The sequence below is a fragment of the Schistocerca serialis genome, chromosome 1 (genome assembly GCF_023864345.2).
Source record: "Schistocerca serialis cubense isolate TAMUIC-IGC-003099 chromosome 1, iqSchSeri2.2, whole genome shotgun sequence".
Classification (NCBI taxonomy): domain Eukaryota; kingdom Metazoa; phylum Arthropoda; class Insecta; order Orthoptera; family Acrididae; genus Schistocerca; species Schistocerca serialis.
The window spans coordinates 1,102,023,754-1,102,048,105 of NC_064638.1; the positions used below are offsets into that span (position 1 = coordinate 1,102,023,754).

General features: G+C 44.3%; 1 protein-coding gene across 1 annotated transcript in view; it reads right to left on the minus strand.

Moving 5' to 3' along the window:
* LOC126455687 (uncharacterized) overlaps nt 1-24,352 on the minus strand; it is a 647,280-nt gene that overhangs the window by 331,662 nt on the left and 291,266 nt on the right. The window contains exons 4-5 of the mRNA XM_050091455.1: nt 4,559-4,670; nt 4,433-4,516 (exon numbers count right to left, since the gene is read on the minus strand). Coding sequence (XP_049947412.1) covers nt 4,433-4,516; nt 4,559-4,670 — 196 coding nt within the window. The remainder of the gene's footprint in view (nt 1-4,432; nt 4,517-4,558; nt 4,671-24,352) is intronic.

Genomic DNA, 24,352 nt, shown 5'->3' on the forward strand with positions numbered 1-24,352 from the left:
AGTACAATTTCTTTAGCTTCAAACGTACACCTTACGCATTTTTGTATGATTTATTTGTCATTTGTAGTCTACCACTATTAAATTACGACGCTTAAGCGCCATGTATTGTTACATTTTGTAACTATTTATTTTTCTTCTGCCATGCGTTTTCCCACTTCTCCGATAATATTCCGTTGCAATTTGACGTCATTCTGACCAATGGCGTTATTTCTTCCGCGGTTTGAAAGTTTAACTTTAATTATAATCACCCTGTAAATCTGACCAGAAGTTGGAAACAGTGTGAAACAAGTCTCATACGACAAAATTACTTTTTTCAAAGCTTCTTGATTCAGGAATTATGTCTTAGGCACCACGTATTCCTGTTACGGTCATTTGCATCACTGGTGTGTGGTTTTGGAATTCCATCCTCGCCCTACACCTAACAGCTTATGGAGGCCCCTTCGTGTTGTTTTGGTGCTGACAGGGCTCACGATTGTGAAATTGAGTTCTGCAATGACTTTTGGAGCTGTTGACCTCTTTTTTTTTTTCATCACAGTCCTCTTCATTGACCGTCGGTCACGATTACTCATCACACTTTCGTCGACTTTGTGACTTAGCAGATAATGGTTTCCCGGTTTCCCTGTATGCGGTATAAATTTTCTGTATGACGACTCCTGAAACGCCATACACTTCGACTTAGTAACGGAAGCACCCACCATATGAGCACATTCGAATTCACTTAGCTCCGAGATAATGCACACGTAACTTCACAGAACGTTATACAAACGGAATGTCACAACTTCAGAGACTTAGCTGGACTCATAGAGATATGATTTTATGCATACAGACTGAAGAGGAGAGTCCAATTTTGTACCAAAGCCGGGAATCGAATCCGTATATCCTGATTATAAGGCAGGTGCTTTAGCCACTAAGCAACATCTGCACAGCGGTTCACACAACCGCAGGGATTACCCTGGCTCACTCCCTCCTCAATCCAAATTCTCACTGTCGCCCCAGTCTAATTTAAATTTCCCCTTACACACGAACAGAATTGCCGAGGCTCTCCATGTTCTGGAATAGCACCTCAACGTCGAACTTAAAGGGAAATCCAGCCTGAAACCCAGGTGCACGTGCTTATACAAATGAAATGACAACTTCAGAGGCTTTGCTGGTCTCATACGGATATGATTTTATGTATATAGACTGAAGTGACGAGTGAAAATTTATGCCAAGGCTGGCCTAGTGGCTAAAGTACCTGCCTAGAAAGTAGGAGACCCAGGTTCGATTCCCGGACTTGGAACAAATATTCACTCTCCGCTTCAGAAATATTCTTAGAAATACGAAAGAGATGTATACCAACTGCCAGTTTTCTGAATTTTTATTGCAGATAGGGTTATTAAACTTCATACTTGTTAAGAGCTACATACGGGCGAAACAGCGGACTTTTGGAAAGGTCCTAGCGAGTATCGAACTTTTGGGATCAACTAAAGAAAATTATTTCAGGGATTTCAGTATTTTTCGACATTTGAGGTGGTAAGTTTGAAACTCTTTCACCGATGGAAAAATTCCGCCCGTTCCAAAACAAGACAACTGTGTCCCTGATTAAAATGGGGAACATTTTTGATATGCCGAGAGACACTACGGAGATCTATAGTGTACTTGAATTTCAGATGTTCCAACAGGTCTTTTTTCAGACAGTACTCGTCACAACTTTGGGCTTTAAACGTCGGATGCCGATTGATTTAGGTCAAAGTAGTACTGCAGCTTTCAGGCGATCACGTCCTCCTTTTTCAAATACTCAGAAAGCTGCAGAGAACCAACTACACAAAATATGTCGACTACTATAGTTAGCAGCATAACGTTATTGACGTTCTCAAATTTTAGGAAAACAAACATTTCAAAATTTTAATTAAGCCGCTATTTGATTACATTTGCGTACTACTATATACACTCCTGGAAATGGAAAAAAGAACACATTGACACCGGTGTGTCAGACCCACCATACTTGCTCCGGACACTGCGAGAGGGCTGTACAAGCAATGATCACACGCACGGCACAGCGGACACACCAGGAACCGCGGTGTCGGCCGTCGAATGGCGCTAGCTGCGCAGCATTTGTGCACCGCCGCCGTCAGTGTCAGCCAGTTTGCCGTGGCATACGGAGCTCCATCGCAGTCTTTAACACTGGTAGCATGCCGCGACAGCGTGGACGTGAACCGTATGTGCAGTTGACGGACTTTGAGCGAGGGCGTATAGTGGGCATGCGGGAGGCCGGGTGGACGTACCGCCGAATTGCTCAACACGTGGGGCGTGAGGTCTCCACAGTACATCGATGTTGTCGCCAGTGGTCGGCGGAAGGTGCACGTGCCCGTCGACCTGGGACCGGACCGCAGCGACGCACGGATGCACGCCAAGACCGTAGGATCCCGCGCAGTGCCGTAGGGGACCGCACCGCCACTTCCCAGCAAATTAGGGACACTGTTGCTCCTGGGGTATCGGCGAGGACCATTCGCAACCGTCTCCATGAAGCTGGGCTACGGTCCCGCACACCGTTAGGCCGTCTTCCGCTCACGCCCCAACATCGTGCAGCCCGCCTCCAGTGGTGTCGCGACAGGCGTGAATGGAGGGACGAATGGAGACGTGTCGTCTTCAGCGATGAGAGTCGCTTCTGCCTTGGTGCCAATGATGGTCGTATGCGTGTTTGGCGCCGAGCAGGTGAGCGCCACAATCAGGACTGCATACGACCGAGGCACACAGGGCCAACACCCGGCATCATGGTGTGGGGAGCGATCTCCTACACTGGCCGTACACCACTGGTGATCGTCGAGGGGACACTGAATAGTGCACGGTACATCCAAACCGTCATCGAACCCATCGTTCTACCATTCCTAGACCGGCAAGGGAACTTGCTGTTCCAACAGGACAATGCACGTCCGCATGTATCCCGTGCCACCCAACGTGCTCTAGAAGGTGTAAGTCAACTACCCTGGCCAGCAAGATCTCCGGATCTGTCCCCCATTGAGCATGTTTGGGACTGGATGAAGCGTCGTCTCACGCGGTCTGCACGTCCAGCACGAACGCTGGTCCAACTGAGGCGCCAGGTGGAAATGGCATGGCAAGCCGTTCCACAGGACTACATCCAGCATCTCTACGATCGTCTCCATGGGACAATAGCAGCCTGCATTGCTGCGAAAGGTGGATATACACTGTACTAGTGCCGACATTGTGCATGCTCTGTTGCCTGTGTCTATGTGCCTGTGGTTCTGTCAGTGTGATCATGTGATGTATCTGACCCCAGGAATGTGTCAATAAAGTTTCCCCTTCCTGGGACAATGAATTCACGGTGTTCTTATTTCAATTTCCAGGAGTGTAGTAGCCTTGATCTTCTAGCCATACGAAATAGCAATTACACATAGCCATCCTTTGGGCTTGCAGCCCTCGTATTTGCCGTGTTTGCAGTAAAACTTATTGGATATAAGGTCCGCCTGTTATGCAAAACACTTTTTTCTTGTGACCCGAGTATGTTACAGAACATCTGTGCCATCATCAGTTGGTTTTCGTTCTTCAAGACACAGTCTTGAATCAAGAAAACTCACTGATCATGCCTCAGAGGTGCTGAAACATGTTTGTCTTGAATAAAGGAAATCTAATAATAATGGCACAGAGGTGCTGAAACACGTTCGGGCAACATGAAAAAACTGTTTTGCATAACAGGCGGACCTCATATCCAATACGAATAATCACACAACGCAAAAAACTGTTCCTTTACTTATCTTCACTTAAGTAAAACATTACTGCACTACAGTTACTGCTGCTTCGCAGGTTTGTATGAGAGTTGCATTGTTGACGTTTACTGATAGTGCAACACTAAACATCATTCAAATGACCTCCTGCCATCAAAAATTTTAGCTACTCACTGCCTTTTTTTCAGTTGAAATTTCCTCTCAAATTACAGTGTTTTCTAATCATAATCTGTCCCGTGACATAATTAATATTTTCCCATAAACTGTAACAGACATCGTATTTTGGTGAACGATTAATATTGTTCTTTTCACTCCATCATTCACGTTACTTTTTTTGACAATCATTATCAATAAAATAAAATAAAAAAACGCCTTCGACGTGTTGGCTTCTTGAAATCGCATTGTCAAATGAAAATACCCACATAGCTAATGAAAGTGTGGTAGTGGCGTCAGTATATTGAAGGACTCACAATGATGTTTTGTTGATAAATATTGAACGTTTGGGGGATTTTTATGTACAGGAGGTATCGGGAAATATGAGGACACGACGGCTTGAAAGCGGAGATCTGCGGACATCACCAGCTCGAGGAATGCGTGTCCTCGTCTTGAGGGATTGCTGCCGTAACTGCATAAGAAGGTAGTGTTCTCTTATCTCCTTGTCCTCATTCTTCTACCGTGAGAACGCAGTGATTGGTTAGCGTGGTACTCACCGGAGGCGTGCTTGCCGTTGTCGTGCTCCGAGTCGCGGTCCCTGTCGAGCTGCGGGCTGGGGGTGGGCGACCTGGAGGAGGAGGGGGCGGGCGGCTGGTGCGGGGGCGGTGGGGGCGGCGGCGGTGGTGCCGACAGCTCGAGCCTGCCCATCGGCAGCGACGGCGGCCGCGGCGGCGGCAGCAGCGGGGGTGGCGCCGGTGGAGTCTTGCAGCCGCGCGTCAGCGCCATCGCCTGCGTCTGCAACAGGACGCCGAGGACCTCTTCAGGACGTGCTCAAAACCTTATCTCTCCGGGTCCTTCAGGTTACTCTGACAACTTGTACCATATGGTTTTATTTCTTGTCAGAGTGCTGAACGTCTCGAACTACAAAAATACACGATGCTAAAACCACAAAATTAATCTAAATGTCTCGTTGACAGTCCAGAGATAATCTGTCCATAAACGAGTAACAGCAATTCGCTCTTCGGCAGCTCGAGAGGCGCCGCTGTGTGTACAGAGAACAGGATAGAACTGGAGCATCTTGTGGAGTAGTTCCTCCATCCTCACCCAATAACAACCTTCCGATTGGTCTTTCAGGACTTCCAGATTGCCCACGTCTTTTGCAGCTGATGTCTGATAAGGAGACAGGGGGATGGAGTGGTGGCAGGATCTGTAGCTGCCACGCATTCTGGAATGTACTTCCTTCTGATTCACTTTCTTTCTCAACATGCTGATGTTGCTTTATTCAAGGCTACATGTCATGAAGGACACTACTCCTCCACTTGAATTTTCCAAGTGGAGGTCATCGCCAAAGCACACTTCGCGCAAACTAAGTTGACACTCGGCGTGGCGGTTGATGGGAGCAACCGTAACGGCATTTCCCATTTACAGCTGCTCCCATCAGCCTCCACGCAGAGAATAATACTTTTGAATTCTGACATTCTTTTCTCACATACCGTAATCACATCTCGCTATTATATAGCAGGGGATATCAACAAGGAAATAAAATTTTCAGTGGTTGTTTGTTGGTTTCAGATACTTAGTATCCACTCTCAAGGTTTCAGTAACGGCTACATCCACTCGATTCGTGTGTGTCGAGCTGAGCAACACTGGACAATCATACTCTATGACACAGAAAAGGAGAAAGCAAAAGGTATGGTCATTAGCAAAGCTATTAGCAAAAAGTTCGATTTTGGAGCCAGCTACAGTGGTTGACATCATCTGCCCAGTGTTCAGACAGTAGTCGAGGTCCATTAGTGCTCGGCCCGAGGTGCCATTCATACTAAGGAGGGAAGCAATGCACTTGTCGTCCAGACTGCTACAACATGCAGCAGTCTATTAACCTTTCTTTTCCAACTTGAAATTCCCATACTTCGTTTCTCGTAAATTAAATAGCAGGCAGTTGCTGACTGCAATGCGGTACTTCCAGGGATTTCTCCTTGATGGTGGTATTGGACCGGGCTGCAGTCAGCCTCGTGAGACCAACGGATGAGACCAAGAAACCTGACAAATACCAGGGGAGCGGTGTGCTGACACATGACCCTCGGTACCGTATCCACTGACGTCACTGGCAGAGGATGACATGGCGTTCGGTCGGTTCCGATTGGCCCTTCAGGGTCAGAAAGCGGAACTTTATTATTGTTGTTGTTGTTTCTGGGGAGCACGGGTGCTCAACAGAGAGGTTATCAGCGCCCTTACAAAAATTAAAAGAAACGAGTGTGTGTAGAAGGGCTAAAAATGGTAGCACGTACATATCTACATACATACACTCACTCACTCCTACCTTACTTATGTTGATCGAAACAACCACTCCATATCACACGCCGTAAAACAAAGGAGATATAGAGAAAGTTGCTATACCTGAAATGAAAACGGAAGTAAAACGACAGTGGAGCTACGGCACAGTTATATGTGACGGGCTGACCATTCAAAAAAGAAAAAAAAACACTTTCTGTAAGCAGGTCACCCTGTTAACACATTAAGGACACCTCTCTAAATTTTTCTGAAACAATTTGGACGCATCAGAGAAATAACTGTAACCAAATTCGTTTCACTGTCACTTAAAATAGAGGGCAGAACTGCCGGCAAATCTGCAGCTGCCCCCTGCTCCGAAAATAAAACACAGTAAAATGTGGCCCACATTGATCTGTACGCCACACGCCACACATTGGTGTGTCCTCTTGCTAGAGCCAGAAGCCGTGCGTCAGAGGACTACGACCTAAGTAAAGGCGAGTAAGGAGGACTTCATCCCGTATTCGTGGCTGAAAGGAGGTACGCCATGGCCGCATAGTGGCCTTTACGAGATGCAGCTTATTACCTGTCAGTTCCAGCGACTCGTCTTCCCATCGATGCATGACTATATACCTCAACAGCGAGGTGACAGCATGCAGCGGAATGGCACACTGAAATAACGGACGATCACGACACGCCTCCTTAGCTGCGACATCCACCCTTTCATTCTCCGCAATACCAATGCACCCTGGTACCCAGCAGAAAGATACCTCCTTCCCCAGTGCTCACTCCAGTCAGCACCAGCGCATCCGGCCACTAACTGGAGGCAGCGTGCTAGATATTCTGGACTATTATATCTGTTGGGTACAGAGCGTTGTAGAGAATGAAGTGCTCTCAGAGAACAGGAGCAGACAAGGAATTTTGTACTCGAAGCAGATCTCATCTGCTCCAGTGCCCGCAAGATCGCATATAATTCTGCGTCGAAGACATTAAAATCTCGAGGAAATCGGACCTTGAGGATACGACCAGGGGAAACAACAGAGCAACCAACGGGGTCCCCCTGTTTCGACGCATTCGTAAAGACAACTGTAGAGTTGTGGTGCTCAGTTAAAATGCCATAAAATAGTATATTAAAAACATATGCAGGAGAGCAATCTCTCCTGCACTGCACCAGATCTAAAATTACTCTCGGCCTACGCAGTGTCCATGGTGGCAGGTGGTTAATGATGATGATGATGTTTGATTTGTGGAGCGCTCAACTGCGCAGTTATCAGCGACCGTACATATTCCCAACCTTTGCTCAGTCCAATCTCGCCACTTGCATGAATGATGATGAAATTATGGTTCAAATGGCTCTCAGCACTATGGGACGTAACATCTGCGGTCATCAGCCCCTAGAACTTAGAACTATTTAAACCTAACTAACCTAAGGACATCACACACATCCATGCCCGAGGCAGGATTCGAACCTGCGACCGTAGCGGTCAGACTGAAGCGCCAAGAACCGCACGGCCACATCGGCCGGCGATGAAATTATGACAACAACACAAACACCCAGTCATCTCGAGGCGGGTGGAAATCCCTGACCCCGCCTGGAATCGAACCCGGGACTCCATGCTCGGGAACCGAGAAGGCGACCGCGAGACTACGAGCTGCGGACTGGCAGGTGGTTAAAAACCTGGATTTGGGGTTGTACGTGCCCCATGCAAGTGACGCTGCACTTGGATCCCAAACGCCATATTGCTCGTGGAAGATTGGAGAAAAGATGTTCCAGGCGTAACTTTACGTTGCCTTTAATATGTTTATGGCGAATGCCACAAGCTCAGCTCATGGACTGTCAGACGATGTACGACTACTTTAAGCCACATCGGACAACATACGAATGCATATTCAGAATCACGTCATTGCTTACATCACCTGCTTCTTCCAGCTTTGAGACCGTTTGGCGAAGAGATGAAGATTTGGTGGACCCTGGTTTCGCGGATCCACCGTCAGAATACAGTGTCGAGGCGAGACTCACAATCAGCCGTGGATCAGCAAGTGCGCTAATCCGCGCTGCCCGCGCAGACAACGGCCTGCCCCGCGAGACGTGCTAATCCACTTGGCTCGGCGATGAGCGCCGCCGGGGGCCGGCGCAGGCCCGCCAGCCAGACAAAGGCAGCCTGCGTCACTCGTGGCGGCGCTGCTGCGGGGGGCTGAGATTAGTGTCGGAAGCGCGGCGCGGTGATTCGCCACGGGCGACGTGTTCCTTCCTGGCCGCAGCCTTCTCACTCCAGTGAGCACCAGCCGCGTCCGGCCAGGGGTGCCACAACCACAGCGGCCGCCGCTCTGCGCCGCTCTTCTTAGCGGCCGCAAAGCACCATCACCGTCCCTCTTACCGGCACATCTGCGCGTGATATCAACCTCAGACCGAGTCGCAGGAGAGCGTTCCTGACTGTCAATCAAAATGAGAGCACGGTAAGTGCCGTAACTTGATTTACCAGGAACTTCGCTCAGTGGAAGAGGGGTCAAAATAAGCGAACACTGTCTCGGTTTAACGTAAATACTCGACAGTTTCCGAAAAAACTACGGGCAAAGTTTTTTGAAGGTAATTTATGTGCTTATTAGCGAATGACACCTTCCGACCAAATGGTGGCACAGTGGTTAGCGTTGCGGCTTCTTAATTTTACGCCCCGTGTTCAAAACCCGATTATTACCGTTATTTTTGTTTTTCATTTATATACCGCTGTCTGTAAAAGATTATTATAAGAATGTTTTCCATTGTATATTAACATAACATTATCCTTATTCGTCTACTAAATGTACCCCAGATGAACGAATTTAGAAAAAAAATGAGAAAATTGTTTGAAATTGTTTTGGCTGAAATTCCATTTCTGTATCTTGATTCATAATCAATTACAAGCGCTAGTTTCCGGAAAAGTGATCTGTTATTCGGGGTTTGCCGCGAATTTGTTGCCGACGCGTGAAATTTTCAGCAGTGTTAACGACGTTTCATCCCCGAGTGAGATTCATACGAAGAAATGTCATTGTATCAAACCTGCTTTCGCGCGATGCTCGTGATGTTACGGGATATCATTGTTTCGATTGTTTCTACGATCCAAAGCAATATAACAGACCTTCTTGAAGGGTAAACATACGATTAAAATATAAGAAATAACAACTGATACGACAATTTAAAAAAAATGTTAAAATGTGTGTGAATCTTATGGGACTTAACTGTTAAGGTCATCAGTCCCTAAACTCACACACTACTTAACCTAAATTATTCCAAGGACACACACACACACACACACACACCCATGTCCGAGGGAGGACTCCAACCTCTGCCGGGACCAGCCGCACAGTCCATGACTGCAGCGCCTTTGACCGCTTGGCTAATCCCCCGCGGCTACGACAATCAAATACAAGAATTTAAAAATATTGTTACCTCTCTACATACCACACAAACATACACTGTGATCAAAAATATCCGAACACCTGGCTGAAAATGACTTACAAGTTCGTGGCGCCCTCCATCGGTAATGCTGGAATTCAGTATGGTGTTAGCCCACCCTTAGCCTTGATGACAGCTTCCACTCTCTCAGGCATACGTTCTATCAGGTGGTGAAAGGTTTCTTGGGGAATGGCAACCTGTTCTTCACGGAGTGCTGCATTGAGGAGCGGTATTGACGTCGGTCGGTGAGGCCTGGCACGAAGTCGGCGTTCCAAAACATCCCACAGGTGTTCTACAGGATTCAAGTCAGGACTCTGTGTAGGCCAGTCCATTACAGGGATGTTATTGTAGTGTAACCATTCCGCCACAGGCCTGGCATAATGAACGGGTGCTCGATCGTGTTGAAAGATGCAGTCGCCATCCCCGAATTGCTCTTCAACAGTGGGAAGCAAGAAGTGTTTAAAACATCAATGTAGGCCTGAACTGTGATGGTGCCACCCAAAACAACAAGGGGTGCAAGCCCCCTCCATGAAAAACACGACCACACCATAACACCACCGCCTCCGAATTTTGCTATTGCCACTACACACGCTGGCAGATGACGTTCACCGGGAATTCGCCATACCCACACCCTACCATCGGATCGCCGCATTGTGTCCCGTGATTCATCACAATGTTTTTTTCCACTGTTCAATCGTCCAATCTTTGCACTTCTTACACGAAACGAGGCGTCGTTTGGCATTTACCGGCGTGATGTGTGGCTTATGAGCAGCCGCTCGACCATGAAATCCAAGTTTTCTCACCTCCCGCCTAACTGTCATAGTACTTGCAGTGGATCCTGATGCAGTTTGTAATTCGTGTATGGTGGTCTGGGTAGATGTCTGCCGATTACACATTACGACCCTCTCCAACTGTCGGCGGTCTCTGTCAGTCAACGGACGAGGTCGGCCTGTACGCTTTTGTGCTGTACGTCTCTCTTCATGTTTCCACTTCGCTATCACATCGGAAACAATGGACCTACGGATGTTTAGGAGTGTGGTAATCTCACGTGCAGACGTATCACGCAACTGACACCCAATTACCTGACCACGTTTGAGCTCCGTGTGTTCGGCGGAGCGCCCCATTCTGCTCTCTCTCTATGTCTAATGACTACTGAGGTCGCTGATATGGAGTACCTGGCAGTATGTGGCAGCACAATGCACCTAATATGAAAAACGTATGTTTTTGGGTGTGTACAGATACTTTTGATCACATAGTGTATATTGGTTCAAATGGCTCTGAGCACTATGGGACTCAACTGCTGTGGTCATAAGTCCCCTAGAACTTAGAACTACTTAAACCTAACTAACCTAAGGACATCACACACATCCATGCCCGAGGCAGGATTCGAACCTGCGACCGTAGCGGTCGTGCGGTTCCAGACTGTAGCGCCTTTAACCGCTCGGCCACTCCGGGCGGCACATAGTGTATATTACATACCATTTTTGGAAGGTGACTCTCAACAGCCGTCAAGTAATGAATAAAATGCGAGTTTGACCATCACCTGCAGAGAAGATCTTCAATACTGCTCTGTGTACACTTAGTATGTTTGTCTCTAAAGGTCCTGTGTCGTATATTGACATTCGTGACATGCTCTACACATTATTTAAGTTCAGATGGTTCAAATGGCTCTGAGCACTATGGGACTTAACACCTGAGGTCATGAGTTCCCTCGAACCGCTAGGCCACAGCGGCCGGCATTATTTAAGTAATGACAAACATAATGTGGTGCCTTAAACCATTTTAACTGTTATCCGTGAAGATGGTCCATGACTGAAAACGGTTGATATTTGGGTTTAAAATAAAATCAGTTGGTGGTCAAAAATGCATTTTATACATATATTAAATAGTAAATGTATGACACTGTGAAATCAGTTTGCAATTTTACAGTTCATATAACGCACTTGCACCTCTAATTTCATAGAAACATTCGTGTAGTAACCTTCTACAGACATGGGTAGATAAATGACAACAATAAAAACACTAATTTGGTTTCGCATACCGGGCGCAAACTTAAGAAGCCGCAACGCTAACCAATGAGCCACCATTTCGCTTGAGGATACTGTGCAGTAAAACGCACATAAACTACCTCGAAAATAAAGCGAATACTTTGACCGTTTTTTTAAAAAAAAAAACGGTCGGCTATCTATGAACAAGCCGAGACACATGTTCGCTTTCCACTGAGCGAAATTCCTGGGAAATGGGCTAGTGGCACTTGCCGTGTTCCCTCGTCACCAGAGTCGTCAGGAGTAGCACGCAAGTGTCAGCTCCGACCGCTCGCTTACTCGTCATCGCACGATACGAAATGTGTCGGGTCTCACATTAGCTGACTTCTGCATCTACAATCTCCACGATTTATATGCAGTTCTCACCTAAATGTTTGGCAGGGGACCCACAGAACAACTTCTAGACTATTTATCGAATTTCCATGCAAAATGAACACCTAAATCTTTCCGTGCGAGCTCTGATTCTTTAATCAGGTCGCTCATTTCTGCCCATGTACGTGAGAATTACCAAAATATTTTGTCATTCGTAGCAGAACTACAACGAAAAGCGCCTTTGTCTTAATGGTTGCAACCGAGCCTGCTTATCATATCCGTGACACGCTTCCCCCTGTTTTACAGTAATAAAGAACGACTTGCGTTGCTCTGATGTTTGTCGATGTCCTCTCCCACATGGCAAGGTTCTCATACCACACAGCATTTGTCCAAAAACAGAACGAACAAGCATAGTGCGAGTAATTCGTTTAACAGAATTGTTGCATCTTCTAAGGGTAGCTCAATTAAACGCAGCCTTGTCTTCCACTTCCCTGCAACATTTTTTATGCAATGATTTCAATTCAAGTTGTTCGTAGTTATAGTTTACAGTTATTTACCTGAATCGACAATCTTTAAATTTTGTAAACTGAAATTTACCGTAATTTTTTGTGCTCATGAGGGGAACCCTCACACTTTTTATTGTCCAGGGTCAATTGCCACTTTTCGCACCATGCAGATGTTATGCAATTCGTTTCATTCTTCTAACGTCGTTAGTAGACGTCAAACAACAGCATCGTCAGCTGCTCATATAGTCTCTTAAACCGTTTGCAAAACTGATGAAGAACAGCAGAGGTGCTATAACGCTTACTTGGGAACTGCCACTTTGAACCTCTTTTGTCACTGTATGACTTCCCGTCGATTAGTAAGAACTCTGACCTTTCTGAGAGAAAATTATGAATCCAGTCGTACAGCTGACGCGCCAACTCCGTAGGCAATCAATCGGATTAGTAGAAGCTTATGAGGAACCGTGTCAAAAGTCTTCCGGAAATCTAGAAATATGTAGTCAAATTGAAATCCTGTGTCTGTAGCATAATTATTTCGTGTGAATAAAGAGGCTGTTGTGTTTCACAAGAAAGTTTTCTGGTTATGTGACAATAGATCGTTTTCTTCTTAGCCGTCCTTATGTGACGAATGAAGACACACTTTGAATACCGACCAACGTACGCACAGTATCAGAACAGTTTATGCATCTGACTGTCATTTCACAGGCCGAGTACATTACCAAGCTGCGGTGTACAAGGTTACTCCGCGGGGTAGCCGCGCGGTACACACGCCACCGTTCGTAGTCAGCGTAATCAAGAAGGTCATTCGTAACAATGCATTCAGTCTTCAAACGAGTTGAAGTTTACGTGGAAATAATCATAAACACATTGTCCAAACAGATCAGCTATACGACCTGGTACAACGTCTGGTAGCTGACTTGACATAAAACGTAGAACCTATTTCACTAAGACTGAAGATTCTTGGATAACACGGCTGCCATCATCAAGCGGGCTAGTCATCTTGTACTCAACATTTTGTCTGGGGGGAATGCAGGACATACCGGCTAATGAATGCAGTCGCTACACCTTACCGGGAACAGCGTTAAAACTAACATAAATTATACGCACATAACTGTCTAGTCCTTAGAGGAGAGTATGTCTTATTGTTAGATGTTAAGGCCCTGATTGTGATCTCTTGGTTTGGCCTAATTTCTCTTGTTTTTACGGTTCTTTTCCAAGATGTATGATTATGCCACTCAGTCTCTGATGTCGGTTCTCTAAACGTATCTAAAAGGAGTCAAAAGAATGCAGTCTTTCTTTCCATGATCTCTCACCATATATTTAACATTTTCATATTCAATAGGACGACAGGTTTCTAATCTTTCTGTCTGTTTCGAAATTTCTTGGATCTCGTCTTTGATTCTGACCGAGTAAAGCTCCCATAAACCTCAACAGTACACAACAGTTCGGTCATATAAAAACTTCAGATGAAATTTTACAACGTTTCTCCAAAAATATAGCTCTTTCATTTCACCCTCTACAATTACCTGTTTAGGTTAAGCCATGTTTTCGATGGGGCTGTATTTGCTATCGGTTAATTTCATTTTTACTATCATTCTCAGGTATTTGCGTACACATAGTCATATGTTCATATGAATGACCACGCGTTTGAATCTGGCTAAATTGCAAATAAAAGTATGACAAAGTTACAAGCTCATTGGAAATACGGCTTATTTAATCGGTATGTGACGTGGACCCCGTTATGAAAGAAACAATTGACTGTTTATCACTATTGTGAAAGATAGCATTGTGCCATTCTTAAGATTTTGCATGATCATAACTCTGATTACGGAAATACCTAACTGCAGCTGCAACCGATCACAGCATTCGATCACGTCACAACATTGCGACGCAGTAGGTCAAAGAGCAGTCGGTAAAGAAACATCGGCCTTTACTTCCTTGAAGAACAATAGAGCTTTATGCTTTAGTTGTGAAGGGCATTGCATCGGAGACAGTTATCTGCAACATTTAGAGTACTTACCGACTGTAGCGGATCATTGTTACCGGTAAATACTGAATGACTCCGAAGAGGATTAGTACAGCTTAGCGGATTGCAATGTGGGAAATAATTTTGTTCAATAGGTGAGGGTCTTGTGAAAACGATGAAAAGTCCTTACAAATTCTTTTTGGGTACCTTGTCAAAAAGTATTATGCCTCTTACGGTCATGTGTCACTTGTTACTATATGATCCTCTCCTGCCCGCATGTCCTCGTCGGGACAAAATTAATTACAACGGGTAAGAGGAGCAATCGCTGTTAGTTTGATGGCTAAAAAAAAAAAAATGGTTCAAATGGCTCTGAGCACTATGGGACTCAACTGCTAAGGTCATTAGTCCCCTAGAACTTAGAACTAGTTAAACCTAACTAACCTTAGGACAGCACAAACAGCCATGCCCGAGGCAGGATTCGAACCTGCGACCGTAGCGGTCTTGCGGTTCCAGACTGCAGCGCCTTTAACCGCACGGCCACTTCGGCCGGCTTAGTTTGATGATGCGGGCTGTAAACTATCAGGTAGAAAATTTGTACATGTTGATACAACAAGCTTTTCTGCCACTCATTTCGCAGTAATTTCAGGACGACCCAGGTAGCTTCTGTACGCACATTTCCGAGCTATGTTCATCTGACAATGTCGAGTACAATCACTTAATACTGGTCCATTTGCTGGAAGACAACCTTGAAACCAGTCCCCACTCGTGACTCATGACGTGAGTGGAGAGTGGCGAGTGTAGAGTGCTGTGTTATTTCAGCAGTACGATTTTATTTGTGCTTATTTTGGGAAGAACACACATGATGGTTATTGACAGTAATACGAGTTTCATTTGCCACAGCAACCAGCTTGATGTCATATTACTGTCATTAGATACTATTACTATTATCTGAAGACAATGGCCGCGGTGTAGCCAAGTGGTCTAGGGCGCCTTATCACGGTCCGTGAGGCTCCCCCCGTCGGAGGTTCGAGTCCTCCCTCCGGCATGGGTGTGTGTGTTGTACACAGCGTAAGTTAGTTTAAGTTAGATTAAGTAGTGTGTAGGCTTAAGGACCGATGACCTCAGCAGTTTGGTCCCGTAAGACCTTATCACAAATTTCCGAAAAAAATTGTGACAATGGAAGTCGGTAACACTGTGCAATACTTGTGATTATCTCTGTTGAACTACTTTTAAAAAAATGTAAGCGTGATAGATTTCCCCATACCGACAGCGTTTCGGACTTTATGCACATCGCAGTGGCGGAAGAATTTTAGGATTGTCAACATAACGGTTGTGTTTATCCGGACGAGGAGTAGAATTATTTCTTTAAGTCAAAATCCAGTTTCTCAGGAAACTAGGCAGTGACGATATAAAAATGGCAATCACATTGGGAGACAGCTGACGCCATTCAAGAAGCCAGAGTATAATTTCAGGTATATGTGCTTCTTTTAGAACCGCGGAAATAATCGCAACGTACAGCTATAGCATGTAATCACGTAATTAATCACAAATGTTACCGTAACTTATATGCAGTCACTTAATGGACGTTATCTCTACCTTCTGTGGACCATGTCTCAATAAGAACACCACATCTCGCATTAAAAAGAACTGAGAAGACCACACAGCATCGAAGATGTATGAACATAAAAAATTATTGTTAAGAGGTACAGCACAAAGTATTGCCTGAATTCCATACCTGAGTAAAGTACCTGTAATCGAGCCATTGAAATCGATACACGGAAATGAATTACTATTTGTCATGCGCTATCTTTGATCATGAGCACGTGTGAGCAAAACTTACAAACGAAAGTAACTTTTTCCAGTTTCAACATTTCGTTGACACAGGAGCAGCAACCTTTTTAATAGTTCATGAAGCGTTTATTAACAAGTTGCAGTACTTACGTTTGATGACTCGTTTCGAATCAGTCGGTTCATTCTCAAGCCTGGTCTACTTAGGCTGCACTGAAAGTGCCTGATCTTAATAACAAACATCAAAATGGCAATACACGCTTTATAAAGTGTTCCCAGATGATTGTCATAATCAACATGTGCCTATGTGGCACGTCAGAGTCAAAATTTAAAAGTTTCTCATTAGCATTTAAAGTACCTTTCTCTGCTTAGAAACACTCATTCTCAAGGTTTTCTTATTGAAACTCACCGGCAGTTAACTGGTGTAGTTGCTATGCAGCACACTTGGTTGGTAGACCCTGCTAGTTCGGCGAAATCTCGTCGTCCCAGGGCAGGAGAAAGCTAATTGTCTAGCGTCGCCGGGATGTATCAGCGAAAATTTTATGTATGACAAAAGTTTTCCCCGTCACGTGGTCTATCACTCGTAGACGTTTGATGCAAAGTTTTCGAAACACCCCGTACATATTGTTTTCCGTATCCAACACATCTGACTTTTCACTGTCGAAGCAATTTTCATTATGAAGCAAATTTCATTGATTTGTGTTTTTATTTGTGCACAGTGTAGATTTGCTTTTTTTCCAGGTTTTGTAAAACGTAAACAGCTTTTAACTTTTAGAAATTTGGTCTCTCTTGTAGTAAGACACAAGCAAGAAGAATATCAAGTCCTGGCGTCATCTTTGTGTGTCACGAAACGGGAGAAAGCGATAAAATAAAGTTTAAGATAGACACAAAATATAGTCAAATGGAGCTACATTGATCCAGAGGCCTTTTCCAGTCTCAAACATCTACACACACACACACACACACACACACACACACACACACACACACACACAGGCTCAAGCGACGAATGAAAATTTGTGTGAAGGACCGGATTCGAGCCCGCGTCTTCTACTCACTAGGTCACTAGGCAGTGGTGCGCTAACCACTACACCCCAGCCTTGCACAAGGGCTTTGCACAAATGCACGGACTACCCTAGTATGCCTTCACCTTCAATTCAAATTCCTATTCACGCCTCAGCCCAATCCACCTAGACTAGAACAGCATTGCGGAGGCTCTCCGACAGTATTGGAATAGCAACTCAGCATCGAACGAAACGGGCGATCCCGTCCGAAACCCAGGCGCAGGTGCTTTGATCAGCTGTTCGAGTTTGGGGAAAATTCCAAGTAGGCTGAGACGTGAATGGGAATTTTGATTGTGAAGGCGGGAGTCGTGCTAGGGTACTCCGTGCAGTTATGCAAAGCCGCTGCACCAGGGTGGCGTAGTAGTTAGCACGTTTCCCTAGTGAGCAGGAGATCCGGATTCGAACCCCAGCCGTGGTACAAATTTTCATTCGACATTTCTCTCTGCATATATATATATATATATATATATATATATATATATATATATATATATATATATATATTACTATAACTAAAGGTTCGTAGCGAGAATTGGTTATAGCTTCCGGTTTTAGGAGACGACGTCACAACCGCCTCTTTACATGGGCAGTGTTTATCGTAACTGGCTTGCCACGTTGTTATCAGCCGATTTACCTGTTACCGTGTATCCTCTGTGGGGTACCACTAAACGTCATCTCTGCATTTGTATCTGTATCCCACGTCTGTAAATTCTGTGCAAATAAAGTTTTATGTCAAATCACTTTCAAATTGTTCCGACACATTTTCTGGCGCCAAAACCCGATAGCGAACTTGGGACCCGTAGTCGACTTTGATCATAAAGCGGAGCGTGTGACAAGGGCTTTAGGGATGTACGATAGAACTGTTTGCTTACAGCTTTCCGAGAAGGTACAGTTTACCTACAACTCAAACCAAGAATCCAATGTGACCAATTCTACAGCACTGCCACAATATCAGGGCTCCCTGTCACCTGCGCTTAAACACCCGTCGAAAGAATTCGGAAGCGCCTCGTTGGGGTCAAACAGGTAAGCTTAGCAAACATGGAAGTATACCAACGAGGCTAGGAAAACGTAGCATAGGATGCTGGAATAAATGCAACTTCACTACTGCTGGACCCTGTAAGGAATATATTGAAGAGCTATATTTTAGGTGTGCTGCGCGTTAAGCGAAAAGCGCCGTGGAGACGTTCATCCAACCCCAAGAGATGCTGTGCATCACCGCGCGGTTTACGGTTTAAACTTCCGAGAGCGTACTTTCCAAGAAGAGCATTGCTGCGTTCTACCCACATGTCGCGAAAAGGCTGTGAACGTAAAATCGCGAAGATCCGGTATCACACTGACGCTTACCAGCAATCGTTGCATCCCGCCCATCATTCGCAACTTGTACAGGGTGTCCATAAATTATCTTAACAACTTAACTCTTTAATAACTTTAAAACTATACTAAATATTAACAAATGATTTTCAACATGTGATAAGACAGCTCAATGTGGCTTTTTTACATTCCAGGTGACGCAATTTCGATGAAAAATTTAAATTGAAAATCTGATAAAATGTGGACGCCACAGGAGAAAACTCAGTGTGTGGCCTGGTTCATATAAACTTCATTCTGTGGGGGTTTATAAAGGATCTCGTATACCGAACCAAGGTTAGAGACCTACAGGGCTTTAAGTTACGCATTCGCAATGCAATGAACATGTCACCGAGGAGATCTTGAATCGTACATAAGGGAAATGGAATTCCGACTGGACAATATTCTTGCCACTAAGGCTGTACACACTGATCTGTATGAATGAGGAAACAAAAATTTATGAGTTATTTTATCATATGAAGAAACCCCCCCCCCCCCCCATGAACCATAGACCTTGCCGTTGGTGGGGAGGCTTCCGTGCCTCAGCGATACAGATAGCCGTACCGTAGGTGCAACCACAACGGAGGGGTATGTGTTGAGGGGCCAGACAAACGTATGGTTCCTGAAGAGGGGCAGCAGCCTTTTCAGTAGTTGCAGGGGCAACAGTCTGAATGATTGACTGATTTAGGCTTGTAACACTAACCAAAACGGCCTTGCTATGCTGGTACTGCGAACGGCTGAAAGCAAGGGGAAACTACGGCCGTAATTTTTCCCGAGGACATGCAGCTTCACTGTATGGATAAATGATGATGGCGTCCTCTTGGGTAAAATATTCCGGGGGTAAAATAATCCCCCATTCGGATCTCCGGGCGGGGACTACTCACGAGGACGTCGTTATCAGGAGAAAGAAAACTGGCGTTCTACGGATCGGAGCGTGGAATGCCAGATCCCTTAATCGGGCAGGTAGGTTAGAAAATTTAAAAAGGGAAATGGATAGGTTGAAGTTGATATAGTGGGAATTAGTAAAGTTCGGTGGCAGGAGGAACAAGACTTTTGGTCAGGTGAATACAGGGTTATAAATACAAAATCAAATAGGGTTAATGCAGGAGTAGGTTTAATAATGAATAAAACAATAGGAATGCGGGTAAGCTACTACAAACAGCACAGCGAAAGCATTGTTGTGGCCAAGATAGACACGAAGCCCACGCCTACGACAGTAGCACAAGTCTATATGCCAACTAGCTCTGCAGATGACGAAGAAATTGAAGAAATGTATGATGAAATAAAAGAAATTATTCAGATAGTGGAGGGAGATGAAAATTTAATAGTGATGGGTGACTGGAATTTGGTAGTAGGAAAAGGGAGAGAAGGAAACGTAGTAGGTGAATATGGATTGGGGGTAAGAAATGAAAGAGGAAGCCACCCGGTGGAATTTTGCACAGAGCATAACGTAATCATAGCTAACACTTGGTTCAAGAATCATAAAAGAAGGTTGTATACATGGAAGAATCCCGGAGATACTAAAAGGTATCAGATAGATTATATAATGGTAAGACAGAGACTTAGGAGCCAGGTTTTAAATTGTAAGACATTTCCAGGGGCAGATGTGGACTCTGACCACAATCTATTGGTTGTGAACTGTAGACTAAAACTAAAGAAACTGCAGAAAGGTGTGAATTTAAGGAGATGGGAGCTGGACAAACTGACTAAACCAGAGGTTGTACAGAGTTTCAGGGAGAGCATAAGGGAACAATTGACAAGAATGGGGGAAAGAAATACAGTAGAAGAAGAATGGGTAGCTTTGAGGGATGAAGTAGTGAAGGCAGCAGAGAATCAAGTAGATAAAAAGACGAGGGCTAATAGAAATCCTTGGGTGACAGAAGAAATATTGAATTTAATTGATGAAAGGAGAAAATATAAAAATGCAGTAAATGAAGCAGGCAAAAAGGATACAAACGTCTCAAAAATGAGATCAACAGGAAGTGCAAAATGGCTAAGCAGGAGTGGCTAGAGGACAAATATAAGGATGTAGAGGTTTATCTCACTAGAGGTAAGATAGATACTGCCTACAGGAAAATTAAAGAGACCTTTGGAGAAAAGAGAACCACTTGTATGAATATCAAGAGCTCAAATGGAAACCCAGTTCTAAGCAAAGAAAGGAAAGCAGAAAGGTGGAAGGAGTATATAGAGGGTCTATACAAGGGCGATTTACTTGAGGACAACATTATGGAAATGGAAGAGGATGTAGATGAAGACGAAATGGGAGATATGATGCTGCGTAAAGAGTTTGACAGAGCACTGAAAGACCTGAGTCGAAACAAGGCCCCGGGAGTAGACAACATTCCATTGGAACTACTGACAGCCTTGGGAGAGCCAGTCCTAACAAAACTCTACCATCTGGTGAGCAAAATGTATGAGACAAGCGAAATACCCTCAGACTTCAAGAAGAATATAATAATTCCAATCCCAAAGAAAGTAGGCGTTGAAAGATGTGAAAATTACCGAACTATCAGTTTAATAAGTCACGGCTGCAAAATACTAACGCGAATTCTTTACAGACGAATGGAAAAACCGGTAGAAGCCGACCTCGGGGAAGATCAGTTTGGATTGCGTAGAAATATGGGAACACGTGAGGCAATACTGACTCTACGACTTATTTTAGAAGCTAGATTAAGAAAAAACAAACCTACGTTTCTAGCATTTGTAGACTCAGAGAAAGCTTTTGACAATGTTGATTGGAATACTCTCTTTCAAATTCTGAAGGTGGCAGGAGTAAAATACAGGGAGCGAAAGGCTATTTACAATTTGTACAGAAACCAGATGGCAGTTATAAGAGTCGAGCGACATAAAAGGGAAGCAGTGGTTGGGAAGGGAGTGAGACAGGGTTGTAGCCTCTCCCCAATGTTGTTCAATCTGTATATTTAGCAAGCAGTAGAGGAAACAAAAGAAAAATTCGGATTAGGTATTAAAATCCATAGAGAAGAAATAAAAACTTTAAGGCTCGCCGATAACATTGTAATTCTGTCAGAGACAGCAAAGGACTTGGAAGAGCAGTTGAACAGAATGGACAGTGTCTTAAAAGGAGGATATAAGATGAACATCAACAAAAGAAAAACGAGGATAATGGAATGTTGTCGAATTAAGTCGGGTGATGCTGAGGGAATTAGATTAGGAAATGAGACACTTAAAGTAGTAAAGGAGTTTTGCTATTTGGGGAGCAAAATAACTGATGATGGTCGAAGTAGAGAGGATATAAAATGTAGATTGACAATGGCAAGGAAAGTGTTTCTGAAGAAGAGAAATTTGTTAACATCGAGTATAGATTTAAGTGTCAGGAAGTCGTTTCTGGAAGTATTTGTATGGAGTGTAGCCATGTATGGAAGTGAAACATGGACGATAACTAGTTTGGACAAGAAGAGAATAGAAGCTTTCGAAATGTGGTGCTACAGAAGAATGCTGAAGATTAGATGGGTAGATCATATAACTAATAAGAAGGTACTGAATGGGATTGGGGAGAAGAGGAGTTTGAGGCACAACTTGACTAGAAGCCGGGATCGGTTGGTAGGACATGTTCTGAGGCATCAAGGGATCACCAATTTAGTATTGGAGGGCAGCGTGGAGGGTAAAAATCGTAGAGGGAGACCAAGAGATGAATACAGTAAGCAGATTCAGAAGGATGTAGACTGCAGTACGCACTGGGAGATGAAGAAGCTTGCACAGGATAGAGTAGCGTGGAGAGCTGCATCAAACCAGTCTCAGGACTGAAGACCACAACAACAACAACAATGAAGAAAACCATTTGTTGATCTCTATAAATAAAGGCAATATCCAGACCGACTGACTTGCTCACTGAGGCCTCATCGCTCAGCCCAAACCCCAAAGAATAGAAACTTGAAATTTGGACAGTCTTTTGATCTTATATCGTAGGGATAGTTTAAGAAAGGATTTTTTGAAATTGCACACACAAGAAGATGAAAAGGGTGTGAAAATACGTCACTCTTACGGGAATTTTGAAGTTAGACATACGAACATTGGTGTTTGGTTTTTCGATCACACACAAGATGATGAAAAGGGTGTGAAAATACGTCACTCTTACGGAAATTTTGAAGTTAGACATACGAAAATTGGTGTTTGGTTTTTCGATCTGAAATATAGATATCAGTATTTCAGCATTTTTGTAAATGTAGCCCGTCCAGGGGTGAAATATTGGGTGATAGTTTTTTTTAAACAAATCATTATTAAACGATTACTAAAGTATTTTTAAAGCTACGTCTATGAAAATTGGTATTTAACTTATCAGTTGAAAAAAGAAAATGTTTGTGTTTCTTCAAATTCAACCCCTGAAGGGGTGAAATAGGGGATGAAATATTTTATGAAAATATTTCATTGTGGATGTTTTAAAGCTAAATCTAAGAACGTTTGCATATGGCTTCTCGGTTAAAAATAAAAACATACTTTTTTCAATAGTTTTGGAAATTCGACCCCTATGGAGCTACATAAGAGATGGAAGTTTTTATGGAAACGTTCCATTATGCAAGCATTTTTGAAATTAAATGCACAAAGATTTGTATTTAGCTACTCTGTTACAAATAGGGCAACGGCCTTGTCGAAGAGGATACACCGGTTCCCATCAGATAACCGAAGATAAGCGGTGTCGGGCGTGGCCGGCACTTGGATGGGTGACCATCCGCGCCGCCATGCACTGTTGCCATTTTTCGGGGTGCACTCAGCCTCGTGATGCCAATTGAGGAGCTACTCGACCGAATAGTAGCGGCTCCGGTCACAGAAAACCATCATAACGACCGGGAAAGCGGTGTGCTGACCACACGCCCCTCCTGTCCGTATCCTCATCTGAGGGTGACACGGCGGTTGGATGGTCCCGATGGACCACTTGTGGCCTGCAGACGGAGTGCATTCTGTTACAAATGAAACATAATAATTTCACTGTTTTTGGAAATTCAACCCATAAGGAGTTGGAAGAGGGGATGAAAACTTTCAAGAAAATGTTTGGTTACCCGTATACTGAAAACTTTTTAGTGCTAGATCTATGAAAACTGGTATTTCACTTCTCGGTTAGATGCAAAGAAATAAGTTTTACGGAATAAAGTTTTTATGGAAATATCTCGATAAGAAGTCAAAAGGCGCGAGTAATAATACTTCTACGCGAGCAAAGCAGCTGGCGCTAAGCTCGTATCTAGTAAAGATTTAAAGTTTTTTACGCCTTAGGTTGTAAAGATAATTTATAGGCACTCTAAACAGGAGAGGGGAGGAGGGAGGGGAGTGGTAGTGGCATCTACATCTACATGTTGTTGTTGTTGTTGTTGTTGTGGTCTTCAGTCCTGAGACTGGCTTGATGCAGCTCTCCATGCTACTCTATCCTGTGCAAGCTTCTTCATCTCCCAGTACCTACTGCAGCCTGCATCCTTCTGAATCTGCTTACTGTATTCATCTCTTGGTCTCCCTCTACGATTTTTACCCTCCACGCTGCCCTCCAATACTAAATTGGTGATCCCTTGATGCCTCAGAACATGTCCTACCAACCGATCCCTTCTTCTAGTCAAGTTGTGCCTCAAACTCCTCTTCTCCCTAATTCTATTCAATACCTCCTCATTAGTTATGTGATCTACCCATCTAATCTTCAGCATTCTTCTGTAGCACCACATTTCGAAAGCTTCTATTCTCTTCTTGTCTAAACTATTTATCGTCCATGTTTCACTTCCATGGATGGCTACACTCCATACAAATACTTTC